Source organism: Borostomias antarcticus, assembly GCF_949987555.1.
Source record: "Borostomias antarcticus genome assembly, chromosome: 23".
NCBI lineage: Eukaryota > Metazoa > Chordata > Actinopteri > Stomiiformes > Stomiidae > Borostomias > Borostomias antarcticus.
In genome coordinates, this window is record NC_140256.1 from 19,477,241 (window position 1) to 19,497,241 (window position 20,001).

Consider the following 20,001-nt stretch of genomic DNA (forward strand, 5'->3'; position numbering starts at 1 on the left):
CCTGAATCTGAGACTTCCCCCCGGCCCCTACTTCCATCCCCCTGAATCTGAGACTTCCCCCCGGCCCCTACTTCCATCCCCCTGAACCTGAGACTTCCCCCGGCCCCTACTTCCATCCCCCTGAACCTGAGACTTCCCCCGGCCCCTACTTACATCCCCCTGAATCTGAGACTTCCCCCCGGCCCCTACTTCCATCCCCCTGAACCTGAGACTTCCCCCCGGCCCCTACTTCCATCCCCCTGAACCTGAGACTTCCCCCGGCCCCTACTTCCATCCTTGGTGAATTCTTGGTCATCATCTTGGTGAATTCCTAGAGGAGCTCGATACACTAGTTTCGCACTTCCCAGATGATGGGTCCGCACTCATCCTTCTCGGGGACTTCAACATCCAGAGTGAGAAATTGGAACCTTTCCTCTCCTTCCTCTCCTCCTTCGATCTTCACCTCTCTTCTTCTCCTCCTACTCACAAAGCCGGCAACCAGCTGGATCTCATCTTCACTAGACACTGTTCCACCCCTAACCTCTCTGTCACACCCCTCCATCTCTCTGACCACTATTTCATGTCCTACTCCCTCTCCATCCCCTCTTCCCCTGTAACTCCTCCTCCTACCCACATGGTTACCGCCCGTAGCCATCTCCGCTCGCTCTCCCCTACTGACCTTTCCTCTACTGTCACCTCCGCCCTCCCCGCCCCTGAATCCTTCTCTCTCCTACCCTCTGATACTGCCACTGATCTTCTCCTCTCTACTCTTTCCTCTTCTCTGGACAATCTCTGTCCCCTCACTTCCAGGCCTGCACGCCCAACTCCACCTGCCCCATGGCTGTCGGACTCAGTGCGTACTGATAGACGGAGCCTGAGAATAGCTGAGTGCAAATGGAGGAAAGGCAAGCTCCCAGAGGACCTTCTTAATTTCCAATCTCTTCTTTCCACATTCTCCTCCTCTCTGTCTGCTGCTAAAGCTGCTTTCTTCCGCTCTAAAATCCTAACCCCTGCTTCCAATCCTAAAAAACTCTTTGAAACCTTCTCTTCACTACTCCAGCCCCCACCTCCTACTCCCAACTCCTCCCTTCTCCCTGATGATTTCGCCAACTTCTTTGACAAGAAAGTTAACGATATCAGATCCTCTTTCCCCCCTCCCCCGGTCAACGCTCCATGCACGAAACTCACCCCCCCATCCCCACCCTCTCTCCACTCCCGGCTCCCCCCCTCCTCTCCACGCCCCACCTTATCCCACTTTTCTCCCCTCTCCCCCAACGAGGCCCTCAACCTTGTAACATCTAACCGCCCCACCACGTGCTCCCTAGACCCTGTTCCCTCGACTCTCCTTCAGTCTGTTGCACCCGAACTCCTTCCCTTCCTAACCCACCTCATCAATGCATCTCTTGTTTCAGGATGTTTTCCCTCTGCTTTCAAGACTGCCAGAGTCACCCCCCTCCTAAAGAAACCATCTCTCGACCCCTCTGATGTCAAAAACTACAGACCGGTTTCCCTTCTATCCTTTCTATCCAAAACACTTGAACGTGCTATCTTTAACCAACTGTCTTCGTACCTCCACCAGAACGACCTCCTAGATCCCCACCAATCCGGGTTCAAGGCTGGCCACTCGACAGAGACCGCCCTCCTTGCAGTAACAGAGTCACTCCATGCCGCTAGAGCGAACTCTCTCTCCTCTGTCCTGATACTCCTAGACCTGTCAGCAGCATTTGATACGGTAGACCACCAGATCCTCCTCTCCACCCTCGAGGAGAAAGGCATCGATGGCTCTGCACACTCCCTGTTTGCATCCTACCTGACGGGCCGCTCCTACCAGGTGACATGGAGAGGGTCGACGTCGGAACCGCGTAGTCTGACTACGGGGGTTCCACAAGGGTCTGTCCTGGGTCCTCTCCTGTTTTCCCTCTACACTACATCTCTGGGCTCTGTCATTCGCTCGCATGGCTTCTCCTATCACTGCTATGCCGATGACACCCAACTGGTTCTGTCATTTCCCCCTTCTGATACAGAAGTGGAGACACGCATAGCTGGGTGCTTGGCTGACATTTCGGAGTGGATGACGACACATCACCTCAAGCTCAATCTGGACAAGACTGAGCTGCTCTTCCTCCCGGGGAAGGGCTGTCCGCACCGGGACCTGGCCATCACCATTGAAGACACAGTGGTGACCCCGACTCGGACTGCGAGGAATCTGGGTGTGACCCTGGATGACCAACTGTCATTTTCCTCACATGTCACATCCGTCACACGTTCCTGCAGATTCATGCTCTACAACATCAGGAGGATTCGCCCTTTCCTCACTAATGAAACGGCGCAGGTACTCATCCAGGCCCTGGTCATCTCCCGCCTGGACTACTGCAACTCCCTCCTCGCGGGGGCACCGGCGTCAGCCATTAAACCTCTGGAACTTGTCCAGAAAGCTGCTGCTCGCCTGGTGTTCAACCACCCCAAATTCTCCCACACAACTTCCCTCCTCCGTTCCCTACACTGGCTCCCTGTAGCGGCTCGCATCCAGTTTAAAACTCTGGCGCTAACCTACAGGGCAATGAAAGGAACAGCCCCCTCCTACCTCCAGGCCATGGTCAAACCCTACATCCCCTCCCGACCACTACGCTCTGCTACCTCAGGGCGACTGGTTGCCCCGTCACTCCGAGGCTCCTGCGGTCGATCGACACGGTCACGGCTCTTCTCTGTCCTGGCCCCGCAGTGGTGGAATGAGCTGCCCACTGATGTCAGGACAGCAGAGTCGCTGCCCATCTTTCGTCGCAGGCTCAAAACTCATCTCTTCAAGAAGTACTACAACAATCCTCCCACCTAAGCACTTATTATATTATATTGCACTGTACTTTAGATTGTGATTCTTGCACTTTGCCTTCAGCACTAGATTATGCTCTTAGTCACTTGTTTGTTTTAGAAAGAAGATGCACTTGTGAGTTCTGGCAAGTAGTAGTACATTGGCTCTTCCTACGTTAAATGCAATTATTGTTAGTCGCTTTGGATAAAGGCGTCTGCTAAATGACTGTAATGTAATGTAATGTAATGTAATGTAAATCCCCCTGAATCTGAGACTTCCCCCGGCCCCTACTTCCACCCCCCTGAATCTGAGACTCCCCCGGCCCCTACTACCATCCCCCTGAATCTGAGACTCCCCCGGCCCCTACTTCCGTCCCCTTAGACTTCCCCCCGGCCCCTACTACCATCCCCCTAGACTTCCCCCCCGGCCCCTACTTCCACCCCCCTGAATCTGAGACTCCCCCGGCCCCTACTTCCATCCCCCTGAACCTGAGACTTCCCCCGGCCCCTACTACCATCCCCCTAGACTTCCCCCGGCCCCTACTTCCATCCCCCTGAATCTGACACTTCCCCCCGGCCCCTACTACCACCCCCCTGAATCTGGGACTTCCCCCGGCCCCTACTTCCATCCCCCTGAACCTGAGACTTCCCCCCGGCCCCTACTACCATCCCCCTAGACTTCCCCCGGCCCCTACTTCCATCCCCCTGAACCTGAGACTTCCCCCCGGCCCCTACTACCATCCCCCTAGACTTCCCCCGGCCCCTACTTCCATCCCCCTGAATCTGAGACTTCCCCCCGGCCCCTACTTCCATCCCCCTGAATCTGAAGTTTCCTTGTGACCTCAACCATCCAGGCCAGGCACTCCTATACAGTCCCTCCCTCCCTCTCTCCCTCTCCCTCTCCCTCTCCCTCTCCCTCTCTCCCTCTCCCTCTCCCTCTCCCTCTCCCTCTCCCTCTCCCTCTCTCCCTCTCCCTCTCCCTCTCCCTCTCCCTCTCTCCCTCTCTCTCTCTCTCCCTCCCTCTCTCTCTCTCCCTCTCTCTCTCCCTCTCCCTCTCCCTCTCCCTCTCCCTCTCCCTCTCCCTCTCCCTCTCCCTCTCCCTCTCCCTCTCTCCACGTCCTGCTCTCAAGGTACAGTTTGATTTGGACAGGTGGAAGCATAAAGCTTCACTCTTAAGTCTCAGAACTTTCTACAGCTTAATTCTGACAAGACAGAGATATTAATTCTAGGCCCCAAGCTCTTAATAGGACAAATACAACCCTGTTTGGGTTCCCTCATGATCCAATGTGAAATCTACATCTAGAAAATTGTTGTTATATTCGGCCCAGATGATGTTACTTCCAGTTAAGAGTCCTTTCAAGAAAAAGACCATATGGTAAAATCTATGATTTCATATCATCTCGACTGCAATATTGCAATTCTCTACTCTCCTGTTTAAACCACCATGCTATTTCTCACCTTCAAATAGTACAGAATTCAGCTTGTTGTCCAATACTAGAAAGAGCCCACATTACAACCCAGCCTGACTTCAACATTCGGCTAATTACATTTAAGACAAGGCACGGTCTTTCTCCTGAGTGTATTAGTGATATGGTCTTTCTCCTGAGTGTATTAGTGATAGGGTCTTTCTCCTGAGTGTATTAGTGATATGGTCTTTCTCCTGAGTGTATTAGTGATATGGTCTTGTTCCTGAGTGTATTAGTGATATGGTCTTTCTCCTGAGTGTATTAGTGATATGGTCTTGTTCCTGAGTGTATTAGTGATACGGTCTTGTTCCTGAGTGTATTAGTGATATGGTCTTGTTCCTGAGTGTATTAGTGATATGGTCTTTCTCCTGAGTGTATTAGTGATATGGTCTTTCTCCTGAGTGTATTAGTGATACGGTCTTGTTCCTGAGTGTATTAGTGATATGGTCTTTCTCCTGAGTGTATTAGTGATACGGTCTTTCTCCTGAGTGTATTAGTGATATGGTCTTTCTCCTGAGTGTATTAGTGATATGGTCTTTCTCCTGAGTGTATTAGTGATACGGTCTTTCTCCTGAGTGTATTAGTGATAGGGTCTTTCTCCTGAGTGTATTAGTGATATGGTCTTTCTCCTGAGTGTATTAGTGATACGGTCTTGTTCCTGAGTGTATTAGTGATATGGTCTTTCTCCTGAGTGTATTAGTGATACGGTCTTTCTCCTGAGTGTATTAGTGATATGGTCTTTCTCCTGAGTGTATTAGTGATACGGTCTTGTTCCTGAGTGTATTAGTGATATGGTCTTTCTCCTGAGTGTATTAGTGATATGGTCTTGTTCCTGAGTGTATTAGTGATATGGTCTTTCTCCTGAGTGTATTAGTGATACGGTCTTTCTCCTGAGTGTATTAGTGATACGGTCTTTCTCCTGAGTGTATTAGTGATATGGTCTTGTTCCTGAGTGTATTAGTGATACGGTCTTTCTCCTGAGTGTATTAGTGATATGGTCTTGTTCCTGAGTGTATTAGTGATATGGTCTTTCTCCTGAGTGTATTAGTGATATGGTCTTTCTCCTGAGTGAATTAGTGATACGGTCTTTCTCCTGAGTGTATTAGTGATATGATCTTTCTCCTGAGTGTATTAGTGATATGGTCTTTCTCCTGAGTGTATTAGTGATATGGTCTTTCTCCTGAGTGTATTAGTGATATGGTCTTGTTCCTGAGTGTATTAGTGATATGGTCTTTCTCCTGAGTGTATTAGTGATATGGTCTTTCTCCTGAGTGTATTAGTGATATGGTCTTGTTCCTGAGTGTATTAGTGATACGGTCTTGTTCCTGAGTGTATTAGTGATACGGTCTTGTTCCTGAGTGTATTAGTGATATGGTCTTGTTCCTGAGTGTATTAGTGATATGGTCTTTCTCCTGAGTGTATTAGTGATACGGTCTTGTTCCTGAGTGTATTAGTGATACGGTCTTGTTCCTGAGTGTATTAGTGATACGGTCTTTCTCCTGAGTGTATTAGTGATACGGTCTTTCTCCTGAGTGTATTAGTGATATGGTCTTTCTCCTGAGTGTATTAGTGATATGGTCTTTCTCCTGAGTGTATTAGTGATATGGTCTTTCTCCTGAGTGTATTAGTGATATGGTCTTTCTCCTGAGTGTATTAGTGATACGGTCTTTCTCCTGAGTGTATTAGTGATACGGTCTTGTTCCTGAGTGTATTAGTGATATGGTCTTGTTCCTGAGTGTATTAGTGATATGGTCTTTCTCCTGAGTGTATTAGTGATATGGTCTTTCTCCTGAGTGTATTAGTGATATGGTCTTTCTCCTGAGTGTATTAGTGATATGGTCTTTCTCCTGAGTGTATTAGTGATATGGTCTTTCTCCTGAGTGTATTAGTGATACGGTCTTGTTCCTGAGTGTATTAGTGATATGGTCTTTCTCCTGAGTGTATTAGTGATACGGTCTTTCTCCTGAGTGTATTAGTGATATGGTCTTTCTCCTGAGTGTATTAGTGATACGGTCTTTCTCCTGAGTGTATTAGTGATAGGGTCTTTCTCCTGAGTGTATTAGTGATATGGTCTTGTTCCTGAGTGTATTAGTGATATGGTCTTTCTCCTGAGTGTATTAGTGATATGGTCTTTCTCCTGAGTGTATTAGTGATACGGTCTTGTTCCTGAGTGTATTAGTGATATGGTCTTTCTCCTGAGTGTATTAGTGATACTGTCTTTCTCCTGAGTGTATTAGTGATATGGTCTTTCTCCTGAGTGTATTAGTGATATGGTCTTGTTCCTGAGTGTATTAGTGATATGGTCTTTCTCCTGAGTGTATTAGTGATATGGTCTTGTTCCTGAGTGTATTAGTGATACGGTCTTGTTCCTGAGTGTATTAGTGATACGATCTTTCTCCTGAGTGTATTAGTGATATGGTCTTTCTCCTGAGTGTATTAGTGATATGGTCTTTCTCCTGAGTGTATTAGTGATATGGTCTTGTTCCTGAGTGTATTAGTGATATGGTCTTTCTCCTGAGTGTATTAGTGATATGGTCTTTCTCCTGAGTGTATTAGTGATATGGTCTTTCTCCTGAGTGTATTAGTGATATGGTCTTTCTCCTGAGTGTATTAGTGATATGGTCTTGTTCCTGAGTGTATTAGTGATATGGTCTTTCTCCTGAGTGTATTAGTGATATGGTCTTTCTCCTGAGTGTATTAGTGATATGGTCTTTCTCCTGAGTGTATTAGTGATACGGTCTTTCTCCTGAGTGTATTAGTGATACGGTCTTTCTCCTGAGTGTATTAGTGATACGGTCTTGTTCCTGAGTGTATTAGTGATACGGTCTTTCTCCTGAGTGTATTAGTGATATGGTCTTTCTCCTGAGTGTATTAGTGATACGGTCTTTCTCCTGAGTGTATTAGTGATATGGTCTTTCTCCTGAGTGTATTAGTGATATGGTCTTGTTCCTGAGTGTATTAGTGATATGGTCTTTCTCCTGAGTGTATTAGTGATATGGTCTTTCCCCTGAGTGTATTAGTGATATGGTCTTTCTCCTGAGTGTATTAGTGATACGGTCTTGTTCCTGAGTGTATTAGTGATATGGTCTTTCTCCTGAGTGTATTAGTGATATGGTCTTTCTCCTGAGTGTATTAGTGATACAGTCTTGTTCCTGAGTGTATTAGTGATATGGTCTTTCTCCTGAGTGTATTAGTGATATGGTCTTTCTCCTGAGTGTATTAGTGATACGGTCTTGTTCCTGAGTGTATTAGTGATATGGTCTTGTTCCTGAGTGTATTAGTGATATGGTCTTTCTCCTGAGTGTATTAGTGATATGGTCTTTCTCCTGAGTGTATTAGTGATACGGTCTTGTTCCTGAGTGTATTAGTGATATGGTCTTTCTCCTGAGTGTATTAGTGATATGGTATTTCTCCTGAGTGTATTAGTGATATGGTCTTTCTCCTGAGTGTATTAGTGATATGGTCTTTCTCCTGAGTGTATTAGTGATATGGTCTTGTTCCTGAGTGTATTAGTGATACGGTCTTTCTCCTGAGTGTATTAGTGATACGGTCTTGTTCCTGAGTGTATTAGTGATATGGTCTTGTTCCTGAGTGTATTAGTGATACGGTCTTTCTCCTGAGTGTATTAGTGATACGGTCTTTCTCCTGAGTGTATTAGTAATATGGTCTTTCTCCTGAGTGTATTAGTGATACGGTCTTTCTCCTGAGTGTATTAGTGATATGGTCTTGTTCCTGAGTGTATTAGTGATACGGTCTTTCTCCTGAGTGTATTAGTGATATGGTCTTTCTCCTGAGTGTATTAGTGATATGGTCTTTCTCCTGAGTGTATTAGTGATACGGTCTTTCTCCTGAGTGTATTAGTGATACGGTCTTTCTCCTGAGTGTATTAGTGATATGGTCTTTCTCCTGAGTGTATTAGTGATACGGTCTTTCTCCTGAGTGTATTAGTGATATGGTCTTTCTCCTGAGTGTATTAGTGATACGGTCTTTCTCCTGAGTGTATTAGTGATACGGTCTTTCTCCTGAGTGTATTAGTGATATGGTCTTTCTCCTGAGTGTATTAGTGATATGGTCTTTCTCCTGAGTGTATTAGTGATATGGTCTTGTTCCTGAGTGTATTAGTGATATGGTCTTGTTCCTGAGTGTATTAGTGATATGGTCTTTCTCCTGAGTGTATTAGTGATACGGTCTTTCTCCTGAGTGTATTAGTGATACGGTCTTTCTCCTGAGTGTATTAGTGATATGGTCTTGTTCCTGAGTGTATTAGTGATATGGTCTTGCTCCTGAGTGTATTAGTGATATGGTCTTTCTCCTGAGTGTATTAGTGATATGGTCTTGTTCCTGAGTGTATTAGTGATATGGTCTTTCTCCTGAGTGTATTAGTGATATGGTCTTTCTCCTGAGTGTATTAGTGATATGGTCTTTCTCCTGAGTGTATTAGTGATATGGTCTTTCTCCTGAGTGTATTAGTGATATGGTCTTTCTCCTGAGTGTATTAGTGATATGGTCTTTCTCCTGAGTGTATTAGTGATATGGTCTTTCTCCTGAGTGTATTAGTGATATGGTCTTTCTCCTGAGTGTATTAGTGATACGGTCTTTCTCCTGAGTGTATTAGTGATATGGTCTTTCTCCTGAGTGTATTAGTGATACGGTCTTTCTCCTGAGTGTATTAGTGATATGGTCTTTCTCCTGAGTGTATTAGTGATATGGTCTTTCTCCTGAGTGTATTAGTGATATGGTCTTTCTCCTGAGTGTATTAGTGATACGGTCTTTCTCCTGAGTGTATTAGTGATATGGTCTTGTTCCTGAGTGTATTAGTGATATGGTCTTTCTCCTGAGTGTATTAGTGATATGGTCTTTCTCCTGAGTGTATTAGTGATATGGTCTTTCTCCTGAGTGTATTAGTGATATGGTCTTTCTCCTGAGTGTATTAGTGATATGGTCTTGTTCCTGAGTGTATTAGTGATACGGTCTTGTTCCTGAGTGTATTAGTGATACGGTCTTGTTCCTGAGTGTATTAGTGATATGGTCTTTCTCCTGAGTGTATTAGTGATATGGTCTTTCTCCTGAGTGTATTAGTGATATGGTCTTTCTCCTGAGTGTATTAGTGATACGGTCTTTCTCCTGAGTGTATTAGTGATACGGTCTTTCTCCTGAGTGTATTAGTGATACGGTCTTTCTCCTGAGTGTATTAGTGATACGGTCTTTCTCCTGAGTGTATTAGTGATACGGTCTTTCTCCTGAGTGTATTAGTGATACGGTCTTTCTCCTTAGTGTATTAGTGATACGGTCTTGTTCCTGAGTGTATTAGTGATATGGTCTTTCTCCTGAGTGTATTAGTGATACGGTCTTTCTCCTGAGTGTATTAGTGATACGGTCTTTCTCCTGAGTGTATTAGTGATATGGTCTTCCTCCTGAGTGTATTAGTGATATGGTCTTTCTCCTGAGTGTATTAGTGATATGGTCTTTCTCCTGAGTGTATTAGTGATATGGTCTTTCTCCTGAGTGTATTAGTGATATGGTCTTGTTCCTGAGTGTATTAGTGATATGGTCTTGTTCCTGAGTGTATTAGTGATACGGTCTTGTTCCTGAGTGTATTAGTGATACGGTCTTTCTCCTGAGTGTATTAGTGATATGGTCTTGTTCCTGAGTGTATTAGTGATACGGTCTTGTTCCTGAGTGTATTAGTGATATGGTCTTTCTCCTGAGTGTATTAGTGATATGGTCTTGTTCCTGAGTGTATTAGTGATAGGGTCTTTCTCCTGAGTGTATTAGTGATACGGTCTTGTTCCTGAGTGTATTAGTGATATGGTCTTTCTCCTGAGTGTATTAGTGATATGGTCTTGTTCCTGAGTGTATTAGTGATATGGTCTTTCTCCTGAGTGTATTAGTGATACGGTCTTTCTCCTGAGTGTATTAGTGATATGGTCTTTCTCCTGAGTGTATTAGTGATATGGTCTTTCTCCTGAGTGTATTAGTGATACGGTCTTGTTCCTGAGTGTATTAGTGATACGGTCTTGTTCCTGAGTGTATTAGTGATACGGTCTTTCTCCTGAGTGTATTAGTGATATGGTCTTGTTCCTGAGTGTATTAGCGATATGGTCTTTCTCCTGAGTGTATTAGTGATATGGTCTTTCTCCTGAGTGTATTAGTGATATGGTCTTGTTCCTGAGTGTATTAGTGATATGGTCTTTCTCCTGAGTGTATTAGTGATATGGTCTTTCTCCTGAGTGTATTAGTGATATGGTCTTTCTCCTGAGTGTATTAGTGATATGGTCTTGTTCCTGAGTGTATTAGTGATATGGTCTTTCTCCTGAGTGTATTAGTGATATGGTCTTTCTCCTGAGTGTATTAGTGATATGGTCTTGTTCCTGAGTGTATTAGTGATATGGTCTTGTTCCTGAGTCTATTAGTGATCTCAGAATTCCTTGCGCACCAGAAAGGCCTGCAGTAAAGCTCTCTGGTCTGGTCTGATCCAGAGCGTGCAACATAATGCTCTCCTGTATTGTCCTGAGAGTGGAACCACAGGGAGTGTGCAACATAATGCTCTCCTGTATTGTCCTGAGAGTGGAACCACAGGGAGCGTGCAACATAATGCTCTCCTGTATTGTCCTGAGAGTGGAACCACAGGGAGCGTGCAACATAATGCTCTCCTGTATTGTCCTGCACAACATGGTGACCAGGCGCAATGCCCCTCTCAGTGATGTCACTGTTCATGATGCACCTGAACCCGTTGGAGACCCTGACCAACCTCCAGCGCTCTGCCAGAATGAGACCCTGACCAACCTCCAGCGCTCTGCCAGAATGAGGGACTGACTGTTATTCGTGGACACCATTGAAACGACTCTTGGATTGTATGTGCGGAGGATGATTGGCCCATGCAGATAGGGGGCTGAGCGCGGAGGCTGATTTGCCCTCTGATTGGTCACTGACCTCAGCTTTCCATTTTTGGAACAAGTCCTGCATTCGTGCGAGCTGTCAACATGAGCTGTCAACATACTGGATTTGGCACTTCAAGTGCAATTCAGGCTACTTGGACTTTCTTCCACGTTAACTCTCTTCACAGAGTTGACTAGCTACAGTTTTCCTCTTTTCTGGGCTGGACCAGTTTTTCATTTAGTTCCGACTTTATGCTCCTGATGAAATCTGTTCAAATGCAGCTGGATTTGAAAGGTAGGCGCTGGCAAGAGATAGACAGGGACAGACACACAGAGATAGACAGGGACAGACACACAGACAGGGACAGACACACAGAGATAGACAGGGACAGACACACAGAGATAGACAGGGACAGACACAGAGATAGACAGGGACAGACACACAGACAGGGACAGACACACAGAGATGGACAGACACAGACACACAGAGATAGACAGGGACAGACACACAGAGACAGACTGGGACAGACACACAGAGATAGACAGGGACAGACACACAGAGATGGACAGGGACAGACACACAGAGATAGACAGGGACAGACACACAGAGACACAGGACAGACACACAGAGATGGACAGGGACAGACACACAGAGACACAGGACAGACACACAGAGATAGACAGGGACAGACACACAGAGACAGACAGGGACAGACACACAGACACGGGACAGACACACAGAGATGGACAGGGACAGACACACAGACACACAGAGACGGACAGGGAAAGACACACAGAGACGGACAGGGACAGACACACAGAGATAGACACGGGACAGACACACAGAGAGACAGGGACAGACACACAGAGATAGACAGGGACAGACACACAGAGACAGGACAGACACAGAGATAGACAGGGACAGACACAGAGAGAGACAGGGACAGACACACAGACAGGGACAGACACACAGAGACAGACAGGGACAGACACACAGAGAGACAGGGACAGACACACAGACATGGGAGACACTGGGAACAGGAAGAAGGCAGAGAGACAGAAAGTCTAGAGACAGAAAGTCTAGACTGAAATCCAAAGGAGGAGACCAAGCCTAAAAAACAACAACCCTAGAACAATCTTCATTTAGAAATGTGATCAGCTAAAACAGTCTTCTTTCTATCTCTGTTGAAAACCTATTTCTATACACTTGCTTTTGATAAGGTGTAATAATACAAGTGTAACAATATCTATGATTTTGATTGTTATGAGGCGCCTTGTGTTATTCATGCTTGGAAAGCACTATACAAATAAAAGGTATTAGTATTATGTTTCTTTTCAAAGATGTTATTCATCTTATTAAAACAGATTCGTGATTTTCCAAGGAAAGGAGAGAGGATGGATGCATGCTTATTATTATTATTATTATTATTGTGTGAATTCAACTGGGTCATGCATAGGATATGGAAAATGCAAATCCTGCCCACTGGTGGCGTGTTTCTCACTTTGTCCAGCAGAGGGCAGCAGATCCCCGCTGTGGAGCTGTCCACGGTGCTGCTGAGATCCAGCAACTATTATCTCTGCTTCTACCAAGTTCTAGAGTATTTTTCCGTCAAACGTCACATTAAGAAGGGCTCCCCTCTTTCTTTTTCTGATGAAATCCACTCTAACCAGCAACTTAATCTGATGTAAAATAAAGAAACATTTAGCCTAAATGCTCGAACTAAATTGCAACCTAACGATTCTGCTGCTCCAACGCAGGAAGAAAGTGAACGAGATTTGAACATCTTCTGAGAGCTTATCTGCTGAAAGTGTATGACTAACTTTTTGATCTACAAAAAAAACAAAACAAACAAAAACAAAGGAAAACGCTGTTGTTAAAGAAAAGTGACAAAGAGCACGGGGAAAGCTTCGTTCTTCATCTGTGGTCTGCGGCTGAGACAGTCCGGCAGACGAAGCACAGAAACTAACCACGACCTCCTCGCTGTCTGACGCATCACGCTGCTGGGATGAATTCATTCACGGCGTCACCAGACCCATATCATTCTCAGGACCAGTGAGCACCCAGCCGCCAACACGCTCATACAACACATACGCGCACGACGGCGCCATGCGTCCTCAGAGCGAGGGGACGGGCTCGGGAACACCGGACCCTGGCAGTGTCCACACCGGCACCACCGTGCTCTGACCGCCTGAGCCCCGGTACCCTGGCAGTGTCCACACCGTGCTCTGACCGCCTGAGCCCCGGTACCCTGGCAGTGTCCACACCGTGCTCTGACCGCCTGAGCCCCGGGATCCTTGTTGTTTGCCCGCTGGTCCTGCCGGACGCACCTCTGTGTGTCCCGCGGATGAAATATGGATTTTACAAACAGCAGCAACGACAACGATACGATCGCCACAATCTCAGACGTGGTGGACATTGTTTCAGACTGGAGCGCGAGGGAGAACGGCACGGCGGGTCCTCGACATCTACGGGACGTGGAGCTGAGTTACCAGGTGACCACCTCTCTCCTCCTGGGTGCCCTCATCCTCTGCTCCATATTTGGGAACACATGCGTCGTCGCGGCCATCGCGCTGGAGAGATCTCTCCAAAACGTGGCCAACTACCTGATCGGCTCCCTGGCCGTGACAGACCTGATGGTGTCGGTTCTGGTCCTCCCCATGGCGGCACTCTATCAGGTCCTGAACAAATGGACCCTGGGCCAGGAGATATGTGACATATTCATCTCGCTGGACGTGCTGTGCTGCACATCCTCCATCCTGCACCTGTGCGCCATCGCCCTGGACCGGTACTGGGCTATAACCGACCCCATTGACTATGTCAATAAACGGACACCCAGGCGAGCCGCGCTCCTGATAAGCGTGACTTGGCTGATCGGCTTCTCCATCTCCATCCCGCCTATGTTAGGCTGGAGGAAAGCGGAGGACAGGGCTGACCCCGACGCCTGCACCATCAGCCAGGACCCGGGATACACCATCTACTCCACTTTCGGAGCGTTTTACATTCCGCTCATCCTCATGCTGGTCTTGTATGGACGGATTTTCAAGGCGGCCAGGTTCAGGATTCGAAAGACGGTGAAGAAAACAGAGAAGGCAAAAGTGTCGGACAGGTGCTTGGCCATGTCGCCGGCGAGTTTCCACAAGAAGACCACCGGAGAGGCGGAGGGCAGGAACTGGAGGCGCAGCGGGGACCCCAACCCCAACTCCTCGTGCGTAAACGGCGCGGGGAAGCACGAGGAGGACGGAGAGGCGCTGGAGATCGAAGACGTTAGAGATCACTCCAAAAAACACCTCCCGAACCACCCCCTCCCGAACCACCCCCTCCAGAACCACCCCCTCCCGAACCACCCCCTCCAGAACACCCCACCGTCTCACGCATTCGAACACAGGAACGAGAAGAACATGGAGGCAAAGAGGAAGATAGCTCTGGCCAGGGAGCGCAAAACTGTGAAGACGCTGGGAATAATCATGGGGACTTTTATCTTTTGCTGGCTGCCGTTCTTCATCGTGGCGCTGGTTCTGCCTTTCTGCGCGGAGAGCTGCTTCATGCCCGACTGGGTCGGAGCCGTGATCAACTGGCTGGGCTACTCCAACTCCCTCCTGAACCCAATCATATATGCCTACTTCAACAAAGACTTCCAAAATGCTTTCAAGAAAATCATCAAATGCAAATTTCATAGACCGTGAGATGTTCATTTACAGTGAGTGTGTCCGTGTGTGTTTACTCCATTTGAATTATGGATTTTAAAAAGGACAAATATTTTGCTGTCTTTTGAGTTTATGAAACGCAAAAAAGCCACAGACTTTTATTCAGGGACAGAAAGCGGTGCGAGTCACAAGTAGCCTATAAGCAGATTGACGTCAAAGGCCATGTAGGACATTGCAAAGCCCGTGTCCGTTTTTACTCTGTTGAACAGGCTGCTCCTGTGTATTCGATGTCGTGTCTTAATATCCAGTCCGAAGCATCGTTGCATCACCACGCCAGACGCGTCATCCGGGCAGCCGAACTCAGAGGGGTTCCGTTCTACATCATTAGCTCTGTACTGAAACAATAAAAACAAATCCCCCAAAAAGTCCAATCAACGCTCTTATTGTGCGCTCTACTTTTGTCACACGTCAAAAGGAACAGACATCTCAAGAAATCAATGTCGTAGGCGATAGGCTTACCTGGGAATCAAGTTGTTGTTTTTAAAAAAAACTAGCAGATCAATGGATATCAGCCACGTGTGTCATTCCTCGAGGGCATACCCCCCATCAGGCTATATGAAAACAATAAGTAGGTCACTGAGCTAGGGGGACATCAGCTCAATTGGGCCACTTTTTTCTTAATCGCTTATGAAACTAAGAAAAAGCAATTTATGACATGAATTGTGTTTTCATAGTTAATAAGGATTGTTGTTAATATTTTTGTGTTGAATTGATGTAATAAAATATAATAGTTCAGGTGTTACAGCATTTGAAACATCACCTGTCCGACATTTTTTTAAATGAGCAATGTTCAGGTAAAATGAGCCACCTGATCAGCTAAAATGAGCCACTGAAACGGCAAAGCAAAACAGTCATTTCTGATAAAACAATCAAATTTACTTACATTTTAACACACATAAAACACAATATAACATTACATTAAAATCACTTTTAAATAATTCATGAATAATAATATTGAAGCATTAAGAATTTATAATAATTTGCAATTTTGTAACTATGATGTGTGTGTGTGTGTGTGTGTGTGTGTGTGTGTGTGTGTGTGTGTGTGTGTGTGTGTGTGTGTGTCAAGTAGCTGTTTGGCTGTATATAACATTAGCCTACATTAAAACATGAAACATGAATACATTGAAACATGAAAAGTGTGTGTGTGTGTGTGTGTGTGTTTGTGTGTGTGTGTGTGTGTGTGTGTGTGTGTGTGTGTGTATGTGTTTGCGTGTGCGCTGTGTCTGCATGTGTAGTGTGTGAGGGGCTCCGCTATCCGTCGGCAGGGGGACAGATTCTACAGGCAGGCCTGACAACAGAATCCATCATCATCACAAATCCCACTGTCTTCTCCACAGCTCTGGTGGAACCAGGCCCTGCAAGTCCACAGCTCTGGTGGAACCAGGCCCTGCAAGTCCACAGCTCTGGTGGAACCAGACCCTGCAAGTCCCACAGCTCTGGTGGAACCAGGCCCTGCAAGTCCACAGCTCTGGTGGAACCAGACCCTGCAAGTCCCACAGCTCTGGTGGAACCAGGCCCTGCAAGTCCCACAGCTCTGGTGGAACCAGGCCCTGCAAGTCCACAGCTCTGGTGGAACCAGGCCCTGCGAGTCCACAGCTCTGGTGGAACCAGGCCCTGCGAGTCCACAGCTCTGGTGGAACCAGGCCCTGCCAGTCCACAGCTCTGGTGGAACCAGGCCCTGCAAGTCCACAGCTAACCCAGTCTTCAGTGGCCTAAGACAAACAGACAGATATCAATTTTAATAATCCTCTATGAGTAAGTTCTTCATTGCAGGGCAATACAGACTGTTCAAGACAATACACAATACAGTAGTATCCAACAGTCATGGTCAGGTAAGAACATACAACCTTGCTCACATATGTAGGCCTACAGGGTTTGCAACCCAAGGGCACAAGGAAACGGTAACATCAGTGAAACAATAGCCTACCTTTGGGTCACTGGGATCGCCATAGAGGATCTGACATCCTCGACAGGGTTCGTTGTCCTCCTTCTTTGTCCTGTTCCCGTATTTTTTTGCCGTGTTTGTCTTCTCTTTCTTCTTTGGTTTCCCTTTTGAGGAGATATATTCCAGGTGTTCCTGCTGACTAGTTAGAACAAATGATGGTGGCTTTGTCCTCTTCCTTGTGGTCCTCTCTCGTTTAGGCAGGGAACAGAGATCGCTGAATGTGACAGACTGCCCAACATACAAAAGAAAACAAAAAGGTATAACAATAAATCATCCGTTTGATATGGTTACAGACTTAATGTAATATAGAGTAGTGTTGAATATTATGGTTATTCACTTACGGTTCCTCCTGTGGCGTGAATAGATTAAAGAGAGCCATCTCATCCTCTGAAACATACTCAGCGCCGCCTAGCACAAGCTCTTTATACACCACCACCTCATCATCCTGAAATAGGTGTAGTGTGGGTGCCTCGGGTATCACAGCAGGGTGATGGGTGGGGCTGATGGTGACTGGGGTCTGCCGGTCGAGGGCTGGAGATGACTGTGGTCTGCTGGGTGGAGCGGTCAGTGACTGCGGTCTGCTGGGTGGAGCGGTCAGTGACTGCGGTCTGCTGGGTGGAGCGGTCAGTGACTGCGGTCCGCTGGGTGGCGCGGTCAGTGACTGCGGTCTGATGGGTGGCGCGGTCAGTGACTGCGGTCTGATGGGTGGAGCGGTCAGTGACTGCGGTCTGCTGGGTGGAGCGGTCAGTGACTGCGGTCCGCTGGGTTGGGATGGGAGAGTGGGTGGCAGGGGTCTCTCTGTTGTGTAGCTGGGAGCAAAAGCTCTCTCTGGGATGATGTTCTTGTTCAGAGGGAACATCCCTGTCCCTCTGAACCCTGCCTGGGCATTCTCAACTGTGGCAGCTCTATTCCATGCCCGGTTGAAGACAGAGAAAAACTCTGATTTTGGCAGCTTCTGCCCCGCCATCAGCCTGGTCCACTTCCTTCCCTCTTGGTCCCAGTGGTGCTTCAGGCTCCGGAACAGAGCCTTGTCTGCTGGCTGAAGAGCGTGGGTGGTGTGGGGAGGGGAGCACAAGATGTGGACGTTCTTTGCCTTAATCAAACTGAGCTGGCAAAAATAAAAGTAGCAGTGGCAACTGGCAACAAATACAATCAAGTGAAGTCCAAATGGAACTGAGTAGGTCTGCAACCATCAACTGTGGAGAATTAAAAAATTCTACTACTTCTAATTCTACTACTTCTACAAGTAGCCTCTGACCCAGACCGACTACCACCAGCCTGACTCTGAACGTCATCATCTAAATAACATGTATGGAAATGGAGATTATTCATATAGTGAAAGCTGGTTTACACAATTAAACAAATGGCACTAACACAATAGACAGGGACTCTGGAGGAGTTTACCTTCGACTACACTAACGTTAGCTGCGCTGCTGTCGTCACCCCGCATCAAAAACGGGACATTCCTACAAAGTTATCGCATGCTGTGCGGCCAAATGTTTTTGCATATTTGTAGTATTTCCCCCCTTTGATGATATACGTTTTTTGCAAGCAATGCAAGTGGCCGTGTTGTCATCTTGTCGCGTGAAATGTAACCACACTTTCAAACGTTTTTGCCTAGACGACATGCTGGCTTCTTCTACCGCGGTCTAATAAAACAAAACAAGGCAGCGTGCGTGTGACGTCATCGCGCATGTGCAGCACCAACAGGAATCGATAGCGGAATCGTTCAGGATTTTGGCCAACGATTCCAAGGAATCGATTCACTGGGAGCCGGTTCTCAACAAGAACCGGTTTTCGATGCGCATCCCTAATTTTAATGTTATCACTTCACTGTTATTGTGCATTTGGATCAGATAGAGGTATTTTTGGTTGCAGGTGCTGAGGCAGGGGCTTGTCACTGGAGCTGTGACGCCAGACACATTGTCAGAAACGTGAGACGTGTACAGAAGAAGAGAACCCTCTAAAGGAAGCCCAGCCCAGAGACAGCACACCGTTACCACAACACGCGCAAAAACAACCTGGCCAGTTGTGGACACGGTGGGCCGAGGTGACCAGACAGTGGGGGGTGGACAGCTCACTGCCTGACATCTCCCCAGCCACCTTTGACCTATCACCTGGCTGTCAGCCCTGGCCTGTTACCTGGGGGCTGCCACCTGGCACCAACCCTCCACTAAAAGAATTATGTCCCTGAACTTTCATACAATCCAGTACAGTATTTAGCAGGCCCAGGCCGTAAACTGCTGCTGCTTGAGTCTGTCTTCAGTGTCAAGTGGCCGGGGGTTTGATTTGGGATTTGGGTTTTTGGGGGACTGTTCCATTGGTTCTACTGTGCCAAGCAAGATCAAGCACTGATCAATGTTTGAAATGTTTCCAAACAGTATTTCAACCCAGGTCTAATATAAAGCCACAGAGAATCACTTCTATTGAGGGCAGGGCAGACAATGCAGACACAGATCTGATCTCGAATCAATACGAACATCTTGTCCAGATCAGATCCGAGGCGTCTGGAGATTAACTGGAACAGAAAGCCGTTGCCTCTCTCTCAGAGCCGGGCTGACCTGAGACCAGTTCTACCTGTTTACATTAAGGTGAGTGCCTATAAAAGGTGTGAACATGGGATACAACGGGAAACATTGACAGTGCCTTCCCGTTTTTCTGGTGCGTCACATTTGACATCACAAACACGCAGAAAAAGGGTGCAGGTGTGATGTCAGCGAGGGACCAGTAGAGACCAGATTTACTGTTTTTCTCAAATCCTAGCTTTATTTCTCTCAACATCTCAGGACCACACATCCCAGAATAGCAATTACAACATGTATTAGACACTCAGTCATTTCCATTTAAAGGAATGAAAATTGATGAATAAACACCAACAGCAGTTGCTGAATGAAAAGGATGCGTCTTGTCCCGGTCGCTAGGGAGACAGAGCTACTAACATTATGATAGCTTTGTGAGACCTATCCTGATCTTGGATCAATTAGGAACCAATACATACAGGTTGACGGACTGATTGATTGATTGATTCAAGATTGGTTTATTAGCCATGTATATGGTTCACACATACTAGGAATTTGTCTAGGGTAATGATGCATACACTGATGGACACAACATTAGACAGGGTGCAGGAAAGGATGATTGATTGATTGATTGATTGATTGATTGATTAATTGATTAATTGATTGATGAGTCAAGTATGTAATGCAGACACAACTAT

General features: G+C 46.8%; 1 protein-coding gene across 1 annotated transcript; it reads left to right on the top strand.

Moving 5' to 3' along the window:
• Nucleotides 1–13,483: 13,483 nt before the first annotated feature.
• Nucleotides 13,484–14,815, top strand: htr1aa (5-hydroxytryptamine (serotonin) receptor 1A a; the record flags this gene model as incomplete). The annotated part of the gene is made up of 1 exon (XM_084456897.1): nt 13,484–14,815. One exon carries the CDS (start codon nt 13,484–13,486, stop codon nt 14,813–14,815), a length of 1,332 nt encoding a protein of 443 aa, XP_084313023.1.
• Between the last annotated feature and the right edge of the window lie 5,186 nt (nt 14,816–20,001).